Consider the following 12,983-nt stretch of genomic DNA (forward strand, 5'->3'; position numbering starts at 1 on the left):
ATGTAACAGTGTCACTGAATGCACTGCATTTGAATTGGAAGTTGTTTGCAGTAGGATATTTTTTTTAAATATAATATTACATTAAATATTATAGCTATGCTTTGTTTATATGTAGGAGCTGGAAAATATCATTGCTCAAATGATGCATGTTGCAGAATACCTTGAGTGGGATGTTACTGAACTGAGTCCAGTAAGTATCCTATTTTATCACAAGTTTTAATTTAATCATTTTGTGATACTTCATGGCAATGTGTGATTCTATATATTAGTAAGATAAAAATAATAATAATTTGTGCTCCATTATGACACTGTCAATTAGCACTTTTACAAGTCTTTTTCTGATTAAATCTGATCTGTGAAACATTCTTGCTATAGCTTAAGGTTTTTCTTCAGTGCATGTAGTAACTAACATTTATAACACAACTGGTTTGTCTCTGAAAATTTCTTAAAAGTAACTACCTCTTATTTTTATTGTACATAAGTACACAAGGGGACACAACTTGGTTTGGGAACTTTAGGTGATAATAAAATACAAATAGGAATATGACACTTAATCTGAATTGTCAGTTGTCATTTTTCTACAGGTGCCATGCAAATATTTTCCTTACTTTTTGCATGCAGATGAGGGAATTGAACATCTGCACATTTTCTAACATGAAGTTGCTATGTTAGAATATGGAATATATGAGATTTTCCATTAAACTCTGTAGATCCTTCATGAAATGATGGAAGAAATTGACTATGATCATGATGGCACTGTTTCTCTAGAAGAGTGGATACAAGGAGGAATGACAACAATCCCGCTTTTGGTCCTTCTTGGGTTAGAGAATGTAAGTATTAACTTAAAAGCATCAAGTTTCTGCTTGCATGTCAGCTGTGGCCCTCAGTTTCTCTGTGGCCTCTGTAAAGAATGGCTTTTCATTGCTTTTTATTACTATGGCTGAACGACATGCAAAGAACGGAAGTGTGTCTTTGAAGTCAGAGGAACATTAGTATGTTTGAAGCAGCACCAGATGAGCCAGCTCTGGAGCTGGAAGCTGTAGAAAGTTGATTAATTTGTCCTGTTAACAGCATATTGTTAATTCCTAGATGCGGCAGTATCTGCTAAGAACATTTTACTGCCCATCCATATGTTACAGCTGGCTTGGAACATTGCCTAGGCTTCTCAGCATGGTGCTGTGTTTTGTGGCCTAACCATACTGATTCACAGAACAATCTAGGTTGGAAGAAACTTCTGGAGGTCATATGGTCCAGCCTTTTTTAAAGGCAGGGCCATAGACTGAGTTATACAGGGCCCTGATAAACCCTGTCCTGAATAATTCCTTTGAGGTGGATTCCATCAATTCTGCAGGCAACCTCTCCTAGTGTTAATTGTTCTCAAGGGAAAGAGCTTTTTTTCTTACGTGCAGATGGAATTTCCTCTGTGGCAATTACTGCCTGTTGGCTCTTGTCCCGTCATGTATACATCCCTGTGAAGATAGTTCTTCTGTCTCCGTAATTAGCTTAATAAACTGTACTAAGTAGCAATATCAAAGAGAACACTTACACCAAAGTATAGTGTTATGAAAGAAGAGCTTACGTTCTGTACATTTACAGCTTCACATTAAAGATAAGACAGATGTAATTATGCCAGTTAAAGACAGCTGTTTTAACACTGGCATGTTGCCAGTGCCACCTGCTGTCCTGTATTTGAGCTAATTTTCAGCATATGTATCGTAGTGTATCTCTCAAACGCTTTTCTGTTGAGAGAAAACGTTTTTATGTTTGGTTTTTTTTTGGTGTGGGTTCTTCCCCCCCCCCCCCCCCCCCGAAGTGTTTTTTAGATATTTAGATGAAATAATAAATAATATTTATTTTCCCCCATATACTGCTATGGCCTGACCTAAACCTAGACTGCTGTAGTTGCTCTGTGATATTTTATTTGCCCAAAGAATGGTCAGACTGAGACCTTGCATAGGGAAATATGCAACAAAACAGTGCATTTAGCAGAAGATGCAACATCTTTAATCAAATTAGCAGCTAGGATAACTTTCAGTATATTTGGGTCACTGTAAGTACTAATTCCACAATTCTGTATGTGTGACTGAGTAACAAAAATGTTAAATTACTTCCCTGTCATCGAACAACAGATCTTTTTCAGGCTGAATACCATTATTTCCACAGAATTACTGGAAACAAAGGGCAATAAATGCTCTCAAGAAATCAGTATAGCAGATAACTGGTAGTCATTTTCAGTACAGATTTTTCTTTTGTGACATGTGACATGACAGCCACACTACATGACAGCTAGTGTGGATGTTCTGGGAGTATCTTTCAATGTCTACACTTCTTTCTTTCTAAATGTAAAGCTCCTTAAATTCCATGATAAATTAATGAAGATCCTTCTGTAGAGGTTTATTTTCATATTAAAGCAAAAGCTATTAGAAAGCAGCCACATAAATGTATGTTAACAGACATTTTATCCCTTTGATTATTTTTACTAGTTATCAGATAATTTATCTTGCTATGCATAGCATTATGGCGGAAATAATAAAAATATTTAAACAGTGATCAAAATTCTGTAGCCTGCTATTGGCATGGGTCAGTGTTTCTGTCATCAAGATATTCCCAGTACTATATGTGTTGAAGAGACATAAATGTACAGTTGTGAAAAAATATTATAATGGTATGCACAATGCATTTTTGATCAATAAACATAGTTTTATTAGTTGGAAGCTAGAGTAAAATGAGTGGGGTAGCTTTTAATTTTTTTAAAAAAATATTTTACTGTACTGTGAGTGAAGTTTATTACCTACAGAGCTATAGAAGCTGAATTGCTAGTCATTTGGTAATGATTTATTAGGAAATGATGCCATCCTCTAAAAGGGCTCCCATTTTTTCTTTTCATGTTTATAAGTGCTCTTGATTTCTTAAGCCATTCACGTAACAAGCAGAGAAACCCCAGATTTTTAAATTTTCTATCAAAAGTTACTACTACTCCACAGTTCTAAATGATCAAATGTAAGTGTATTTTAGGACATGAAAATATAAATCAAGAAAGTTAAAACTCTCATACCTGTCCATAATTATTTTGTATAAATTTATAGCATGATTTTGAAGTTTTTACAGCATCTAATGTGTTACCTGAGCTCTTCATTCCACTCTATCATTCCCATTAGTGAAAAGTTGTTATTTCTTTTTTCATGCTGCAGTTAGATTTTGCAAATGCAGCTTCCCAGGACTCTCCCTTTTGGCTGTCTCTCTCTCCTTTTAGTTAAGATAATGAAAACTAAAAGAAGTGTCTTTTGGACTCAGTAATCAAATAATAAAGCGCTGATATCTTAGTTTTCCACAGGCTGATTAATATGTAAAAATAAAAGGCATAACTTACTAGCTTATGCCGCTTAGACATGTCCAAGTAGTCTTCACATGTTGAAAATAAGCAAAAAAAACCAACCCCCACCACCCCCACCCTCCCCCACACACACCCAAAACAGCCAAAAAATTATCTCCCATTCTTTTAACTTTAGGCAACTATGGTTTGGCTCTATGCTGATCTCAGGCAATGATGAAATTTTAAATTACAGAGATAATTTCAGAGCTTGTCCAGTGTGTTAGTAACAAATAATTGTCAATATAGTTTATTAAAAAAAGAAAAAGAATTATACCAGTGAAGTCTTTAATTTGTTTTGCATTGGGGTCCCTTAACTTACTGTAATAGACTTAACTCTTACACAGGGTTTGCACAAACAGTACAAGATTCTCAGCTGGTGTAGTTTGTTATACTAGTATCAGTGAAGCTATGATAATTTATTTGTGCTGAAGATTTGTCATAGTACCTTCAGAATTCAGCTATGATGTTTGTACTTAATCTTTAGTTTCCTTTAAGAGCTATATAAAAAGGTTAGCTAGCATGTAAAAGGTTTAGATTTCATTTACAGCCTTTCAAGCATTTTTTATTGCATAGAGTGTTAGGAGCTTTAGTTACAATAATTGAAAAAAATCAAAGAAGCATTTAAGTGAAATGTGGAACTATATTATACAAAATAAAAGAATAAACAAGTTAGTTGTAAACAATGGGGTTGAGATAGCCTAGTCTTTCACAGGTTTGAGGTCAGAGGCTTCATCAGTAATCCCCTTGTAAGAGACAGGAGTATTAAGTTGTTAATATAAATATTGGCCAGCCAGCTGCTGCCAAGTTAAAAGACATAACAAGGAAATCTGCTTGATTTTCCTTCTAATCTCTCTCTGCCCCCCCTCCCTCTTTTCCTAGACTTTCATGAAATTTCTAGTGCCCACTCTAACTTAGCAGAGATTACTCAATTAATTTAAAAGTTGCTGGAGCAGTTTAGAGTCATGGAGATAAAGGGATAAAAAGCATTGAGTCTCATTTCTCTAGGAAATCAACCTAAATATCCAGTTTATTTTATTTTATCTGGTTTTATGCTTTCTATTTCTTCCTAAAACTTGAGTTTAGAATTGCTGTGAAGGTAGAACTTCGAAATACCAAGAGTTTTATCTCTGGGAATGTTCCAGGATGCGAAAAATGTATTCTTATTTTGGCACTTCATAAGGCAATTGCTGTGCTAAACAAACAATTTCAGTACAAGGTAAAGGATTTAAGTGAGAACTTAATTGGCTCTTATTCTATAGGGGTTCTGAGGTTTAGTTGTGCCAGTTTTATGAAAGTTGTTCCAAGAAATTCTCTCATGAAAAGTGAGAATTTAAGGAACTAAAAAAAAAAACAAAAATAAAGTAACTAACTATAGAGGAAACTGTTATAAATAACAATTTATAACAATTGTGGTAAACAGTAGAAAATGTTTGAGGTGGATTTTTTTTCTGTGTCACACTTCAGTTTGCAGTATTCACAGGCCTTGTCCTCAGCAACTTTCCAAATATATTTTTGCTTCTTAAAGCCATTGTTTCCCATCCAAACACAGATTGGACCGAGATGTCCCTGTGTTACTGCTTCTGGTTGATAAATATACTTTTGGGAAGTGGCCTATTGCATACTAGTGACCCTTAGGCTATTTATTCTGCTCTTCCACCATAGAAACCTTCAAAGTGTCTGACCTTTTTATTTCGTTCTGCATTAAGTAGATCAGCATTGTCAGTGAATTTCCGGAGTTACCCTATTGACTCCCCTGGCATTGCTTAAAATGCCCTTTGTAATCTGAGCACAAAAAGCTGCTTAATGACAGTTTGCTTCTTCAACTCTGCTTTTTGTAGGAATTCCTTACTTGTACAGTATTATTCCACCCTGTTCTGATAAAATCACTTGATTTCTCTTCTAAAGTATTTGCATGACAGATATTTTGATCTCACTTGTCTTGTGTAATGGATCATTACTACCGCCTCTGCCAGTGGTTGTACAAAAAGTAGGTATAAACTGCAAGTTCACAAATGCTGGCTTTTAAAGAAATCCTGGTTTAGGAAGGACAGTATTTTGTTCCCTCTCCTCTGGCCACTAGATGTCACGGTTGCACTGTATGTCACTGCTCCTGTATGAGGGCTGAAAAGCTGCCCTAAGGTGACAGAGAAAGTGAACAACAGAAAATGCTCCGTAACAGTTACCGATAATCTGAAACCAAGCCACTATGCCTTTCTTTTAAGTCACCAGTTGTATTTTTCAACCCATTTCACTCTTCAAATTGACGTAAATCTCAGTGGGACAAACACATTTGTGTTGATGTGTGAGTGTGTGAGTGTGCTTTAACTAAATCTGAAGGAAATACTCTTACAATTTTATTTTGGATCTTCAAGCAGCAAATATTATGCTATTACACTATCATGCTATTCCATGGGATGGAATACTTGAGTGTGAATCCACACTTGGCGAGTACTGCTTCTTGTGTTGTATATCCCATTATTGTTGGCTGGCTTTGAGCTCTGACTAGTCGAAAGTGGATCCAAACTGGGGACTGCAAACATTTGCAAGTCTTGCGTGGGCTCTGTTGCACCGTGAGGAGTCCTTCTCAGGCTGAAGTCTGAAATGACTGTTTAGTACCTAGGCAGTTTCATAGAGCTGTATTTCTTTCATTGTGAGGCATGAGAATGATCTGGCATTTTTTGATATTTTTGTAAGACCTGTCTGAAGTCTGGCAGGTGGATTTTCTAAAAGGCTGAAGCGCTGGTGAGCCATATGCTATTTCCATATGTACAGAGGGCGAAACCAAGCCCCTGCTAGAAGAAGCTGTAGCTTACCCGCTTTGTGCAAGCTCCTTACCAGCTGGGAAGCAGGCTCACCCCCGGGGGAACGGAGCTGTTTCACCAGGGTCGCTTCGCGGCGTTGCCAGCAGAGGGGGCCATGTCAACGCTTGGTGAGGCTGCACAGCGCGAGCCGCCACCAGCGGGCACCTCTTTCTTGACAATGCTGTCAACTTTTAGGCTTTGCTAGCTCCCTCTTCTTTGCAGGAAGTTTGCAAATGCCTTTCCTTACTACAATTCTGCTTTTCCTTTTGCCTGTAGGTTGGTGGAAACCCAGGAGAAGTCATAAGTAACTCTAACCTCATCTTTGTTTATGGTGTAAAATAAGTGGTATTTCATTCAGTTATACAAATTACCATTATTTAAAATGTAATTTCTGAAGCATTCCAGTCTGTGCAGATGACAAGTGACTACCAGTTTAGGGACTGTGGCTAATTATGAAGCTTTTTATAACAAATTAATTTCCCCTCCTGTGTTCCATTTTCTATGCTACCATTTTCTTGTGTGCATGTGAATGGATTTCTGGATGATCAGGATAGTACGCTGGTGAGTGTGTGGATGAAGGCTGGAGAAATGATTTTTATTTTTTCCTTCCCTCCCCTTTCTCCAGCACGTGCGTGCACACACACACAAGCATATCTAAATATCTCAGAAGTGAGGAGCCTTCTTGAATAGCATGTCTCCTGAAGGAGGTTAGTCCCTCTCTCGTTGAACCAGAAGAGACTTAGAACCCCGTCTCTCCAAACCAAATTAAACAAAACCTTACATGATTTCTTTGCTGAGAGTCACTGAGGAATATGGATCTTAATTTCTGTTAACGGGAGGGGCTATGTGGTTTAATGAACACTTTTCTCACCTCCCCACTGACTGAATGCCCAAAGACCAGTCATAAAAAAATATTCAAGTCATGTAAATATTCTTAAAATAAATGTAAACAAAATAACAGTAAGCAGTAATAGAATAACTTAGCAGACTTGCTAACATCCTTCTCCCTTGGTTTCTTGTTACTGACTCTTCTCATAGAAAACACTGAGTGTGTTGGCATTTCAGACACTGCAGCTATTGTAAGAGGGGATACTTGCTAGAATCAAAGTTTATCAGTGATTTTATTTCCTTTTTTAAGTCTCAGAATCTTGAGTTTTGTGCCTGAAACCTTTAAGGTCTCTTGGTTACCTTTATTTACAAATACCTAAAAAAGCTGAAGTAAGTTAATATTAAACCAGGTTAGGGATGTGTAGCTAAATTCTGTGACTGCATAAAATTTTCCATTGATTCTGAGGCTGGTTCTTTCGTGGTTGACTTGCTTTTCTAAGGTCAGGTCCACTTGGCAATCAAAGCTGTGGTAGAAGTGTCAGGACCATAAGTTAAGAGAATCGTTGTTAACAAAATAAATGTTATGGTTGTCATTATGTGCTAAAGTCTGCATATGGCATACGGAGGCTTCGTTTTCAGTGATGTATAATGAAGTGAGGAAGAGATTGTTACTGTACCTGCCCTGCTTTGAGATCTTCTTAATGACTATTTGTTTTTAAACTCTTTCTCAGGATATGGAAGCAAAATGAGTGAATGTCAGTAAATGCACTGATGTGTCAGAATTGTCGATTTTATTCATACTTAAAGACTTGCATTGAGGGGGCTTTGTTTCACATTATGTCTTTTTTTTTTTTTTCTTGGCAATGTTTTAAAAAGTTATGTGCATGCATAATCATATGCAGCACTTTATTGCTTATTTTTGGCAGTGCACAAGAGCAAAAATTTAATTTGCTGTTTTCCAAAAGTGCATTGTGTTTATGTAATGGATTTGCATCAGTTGCAGTCTGTAACACAGTTAAGTGTTTTAATTGGCAGAACACCCACATCAAGACTTGTTTGTTTTTCTGATAAGGAAATGCCAGCTAACTTAGTCCATATGTTCTGTTCAAATAAGAAGCAACGTATTCACATGTAATGGCCATTCTTTAAAAATGAAATTAAAACAAAAAAGTAACACAAAACTAACATGGAAAAGGGGCAAGTTTATGCATAATTATGAAATTTTGTTAATTTTCAGAAATAGCAAATAGTTTGCTGAGGAAAACTGGTCAGCTTGCATTTTAGGTGCTTGTGGTTTATGACTGCGTTTGTTGATGACCTGAGTCATGTTAAAATGAGTGTGTACATTGTTTACTGTTTTTCCTCAGAAGGATTTACATGGTCTTTATTGTCTAGTAATTGTGTACTTTCAGAAGGCTTGAGACTCACATACTATCTTGTAGTTTAACAATACCTTAAAAATTTGTGGAGAGTGGTAGTAAGGTGGAAAGAAAAATAGTTACTGAGCTCTGTTTAATGAAATCCATCCTCTTCAGCTGCCAGTCATGAAGGAGCTTGACAGGCTTCTAGTGCTCCACAGCTGCAGAAGCTATTTCTGCTTCTTCAGGGAAAACTGGAAAACTTCCACATTCTTCTCCAGCCCAAGAACCCCACATTAGGCATCTGCTCTGCCCTTTCGGCAGAAAGGGGACCTTGACATTGCCCAGCTGTCAGAGATGGCATTTGAACTCCCGCTGATAATATCGGGGGAACTCCACTTAGGCTCTGATCCTGATATCTCAATAGAGAAAAATATTCCAGCTGACTTCTGTTCCTTTTGTTTTAGGTAATTTGTAGGAATTATTCAAATTTCTGTTCTGGCTAGGTCCTGGCTTTGAACCAAACATTCTTAAATTCTTGGAGTGCTGATTTTCCTTCAGGATACCTCCTCCCCTCCCCCCCCCCCCCAAGGATGAAGAAGTCTTCATTTTCTCTGATTGTCATTGATGGCTAACTCTTAGACTACAACAATTCTGATTTTTCAGGACATAACTCATGACGTATATGCTTATACAGGATAAAACTGAATTTTTATTAAAAATTATGTCCACTGTCTTACATTGACTTTCCTTATCAGTGAAAACCATAACATTGTTGAACATATAATCAGGAATATTGTACATACATGGTGACAGGTAGTATCAGTAGTTGATACGAGAAATCAGAAACTGAATGAGAACCAGTCAATGATATGGCTTCTGAGAAACCGAGATTGATGTAGCTTCTTTTAGCTATGTGACAATTTCTTCTTGGTATTGAAATGACCAAGAATACTGTAGTGTTTCAGTGATACACAATGAAGAATCAGACTACTGCAGCCCATTTCCAGATGATAGACATTAACTGCCTTTGTTCCATTGGATGTTGTATTTAGTAAAAAACAAAATTTAAGAAAATCGAGTTCTATTACATTAGCTTAATCTATTTTTTTAAAATCAAAACCTCTGATGATTGCAAAAAAGAAAAATTATGATGGCCACGCTTGCAAAGAAACCTGGAATTTATAGAATTAATTTAAAATCTGTACCAAGTGCACATAAGTTTAAAACCCTTCTATTAACAGTGAGGTCTCAGAATTACCCCATTAGAAGGAAGAGGAGAATCATGCAACTAAAAACCTATTTTCATAAACGTAAATGATTTGTTAGTATTTTACTTGTATGTGTAAGTTATATTGGGCCCCTGAGTTGTATGTGCCAATCGGTTGATCAGTCTATTTATGCAAGATTTGAGTAAGTGCTGCAGCTATCTGAAACGCGTGGGCTTAAATGTAAGGAATTCAATTTTTAGAGAAGAGGTCCAGGATATAAATCTCACACTTAAATATTTGCTTTTGGATAAACTCTCAGCAGTAGATTAACATAAATTAAACCTGACAATAGTTATTGTGGTGTGGTTGGATTTCCCACTTCACATATGTTGATATGTGTCTCTGATTCTAAGGGTCATTAAGGATAAAGCTGTAGTTTCAAGAAATACTTTTTTTTTTTGTTTTGGGGAGTTTTACCTTCAAACCTGCAGCATCCTTACTTTTACAATTACTCTAGAGCAAATTTTAGTTAGCTTTAATACTAGTTGTAATCTAATATCAACCTAGGTTTATTGCTAGCACTGTGTTGCAGAGGTGACAGCAGCCTGGTGTTTTTTCCTGAGTTGTTTTTGAAATACATGGATGTCCATGAGCTCCTGAAAAATTTTTTATTATATGATCGCCTGTGTATTTAGACTGATTATACTGTGATCTGGTGCAGAGTATTAAATGAAGTAACAGCTTGTCTTTTATGTTCTTGAGTCAGTCTCAAATTTTTATTGGCACTTATATATTTCATTGTTTATTTTATTAAGTGAAATCTGTTTCTTTTATGTCCTGTGCAGAATGTGAAAGATGATGGGCAGCATGTATGGAGACTGAAACACTTTAACAAGCCTGCCTACTGTAATCTTTGTTTGAACATGCTAATCGGAGTAGGCAAGCAAGGTCTCTGCTGTTCTTGTGAGTATAAGCATTTCAGTGTCCATTTGCATACAGGTCTATTTCTAGAAATGTTACGCTCGCTGCATAACAAAGAACTAGTAGCTTCCCAGTGCAAAACCGTTGCTAGCACAATGGTGACTCCCCCTCTGTCTTTTATGCTTGAATGCTCAAGGTTCCATTTCCATTTCTAATTTTTCAGGATATCGGGCTTTCAGAACTGTCGTTTGGGGGAGTTTTCTGTATTATAACAGCTCTCAGTGTTAGCTCCCTTTGGAGTCTGCCTCTTTTTTTTTTTTTTTTTTTTTTTTCCTTTTTTCTTTTAGCAAGTATCCTGCTTAAGTTTCAACCTTATATTTTTGTTATTCTTCTTTTGATTTTATTAATAATTATTCATATTCTTTAACAGATATCACCTTAACTAGCCTCTAAGTCCCATGTTGGTTTATTCACATTTTGCACTGATTACTTCTTTTGTTAATCATGAATGTCAAAATCCCAGTTTCTCCAAAATCAAGTTCTGCTTGATTTCTAAAGTTTTGTATGCTTACTTGGTTTGTAATCATAAATCTCAGACTTGCCATCCTTTCACATATTGACTGATTATAGCATTTAAGGTTAATGAACACAAGATAGAATAGTTTTATTGTGTTCATCTAATGTGATCTGCCTTTAGACTACTAGATGCAGTCACTACAGTTCAATTCCTGAGCTATATCTATGTATCTCCTAATCATCTGTGTTTGGCCACCTCATAACCTGTATCTTGAGAAACCAAATCTTGCTGTAAGATACCTTGTCTCTTGTTTCAAGAGATAGATGTTCCATATCTTTCTTTCGTGGTGTGTTCCAATGATTAATCATCTTTTTTTAAGACCTATTTTCTGATTTGAATATGTCTGGTAGACTGTTCCAATGATTGGTTCATGTTATGCCCTGCTCCATTAGATTAATGAGATCTTTAGTACCCACTATATTCTTCTCATGATGGTATCAAGTCACCTTTCATTGTTCTTTTTGATAAATTAATCAGTTTCTTAGTGTAACTTACTTTCTCAGTTTTGGTATGAAATATAGCCCATCAGAGCTGATCAGGACCTTTATGCCTGTACATTTCTATTGATGTAACTTGAGAGTCATCTGAATGAATAAGGGGTTTAGAACTGACCATTTCTCTCTCCTCTGTGGGCTACAGATTCTTTCAAACATAATTCAGCTGTAAATCCTCCATCTATGCATTTTCTCGTCATATAATTTCATTCATAATACTATGGAATGAAGATAAATACTTTTATTAAAATTGAAACTAATAGAAATTGCATAACTGCAGATTACTAAATGCTGATGAAAGTAACTGGAATATGTATATTAAATGCTGAATTGACTATTAGATCTTGAAACTTGCATTCTTTAATATTCCTTTACGTTAACTGATGTAAACAATCCTTGTGATGAAATATAAAGACCCATATATGTTTGAAAGAGAAAATTCTATTCAGCAAATAATGTAGATCAGCTTCTTCAGTAGTTATCAGAAATGTTATATAAACTGCCCCCAAAAGGACCATCCTTACAAAAGCTGTAATTTCCTCTGCTATAATGTACCTTTTAAAATTTTTTTACTGTGCTTCACATTTATTTGATGAGAACAATGGTCCCAGAGTATCTGAAGAACATCCACATGCTCCTTTCCATTACTTCATGCAGCAAGATTTCCTTATCTCACTAAGCTTCTTCTCCAATGTATTTTCAGAGCATTGCTATAGATTTCATTATTTGCATTTTAGATTGTGTGGGAGGAAAAAAAAAAAATGGAACTGCAGGGGGCCTCACCATCCCTCCGTGGTCCAATCAACAATGTTGCTCCCTGCAGTTTGTCTGATTAATGGCTGCGCCTCCCACTGGGTTTGTGTAATAGGTGCAAGCAAGGTGTTTAGAAGTACTTTGTGCTTAATTGCTCTCGAGGTCAAAAGCGTGAGACGTATGCCATGCAGGGAGAAATTCATTCTCAGTTTTTAATAGTTGACTCTATTGAATGCAGGTATAATCTGTAGCATTATTTCCTCATCTGGGCACAGTTGTATAGTTGAAGTCAGGAGAGCTTTGCATTGTACCCTGACATTTTATGTTTTCCAAAATGCAGCTATCCTGATCTTCACAGACCTGGTCAACAACAGTAGTCACATAAAGGTGGTGTGGAGGAGTTAGGAAAAAAAGTTTTTCAGGAGTTGCTGTTTGGGGAAGTAAAAGTTAAAGTTGGGGTGATTACATAGAATGCATGAAAGCAGTTGCTATCTGAAAATGGGCTAATCAGCCATTTAAGATTTATAAATCAATAGAAGGAACAACATAAATTCATTGGCTTTTATTTTTGTGCTTGCCAGCTGCTCTCATGCTTATAGTTTGTAAAATATAGATTTCTTTCTACTAGCAAATGACACCAAACCATGTGGCAGTCATCAATTTGCCT

The 12,983-nt window shown here is 36.3% G+C and overlaps 1 protein-coding gene across 2 annotated transcripts in view; it reads left to right on the forward strand.

The window, feature by feature from the left end:
- The window catches only part of DGKB (diacylglycerol kinase beta), a 362,852-nt gene that overhangs the window by 101,688 nt on the left and 248,181 nt on the right, over positions 1 to 12,983 (forward strand). For both annotated transcript variants that reach the window (XM_040593354.1, XM_040593355.1), the window contains 3 exons: positions 116 to 190; positions 711 to 830; positions 10,417 to 10,534. In XM_040593354.1, coding sequence (XP_040449288.1) covers positions 116 to 190; positions 711 to 830; positions 10,417 to 10,534 — 313 coding nt within the window. The remainder of the gene's footprint in view (positions 1 to 115; positions 191 to 710; positions 831 to 10,416; positions 10,535 to 12,983) is intronic.

This window comes from Falco naumanni, chromosome 4, assembly GCF_017639655.2.
Source record: "Falco naumanni isolate bFalNau1 chromosome 4, bFalNau1.pat, whole genome shotgun sequence".
NCBI lineage: Eukaryota > Metazoa > Chordata > Aves > Falconiformes > Falconidae > Falco > Falco naumanni.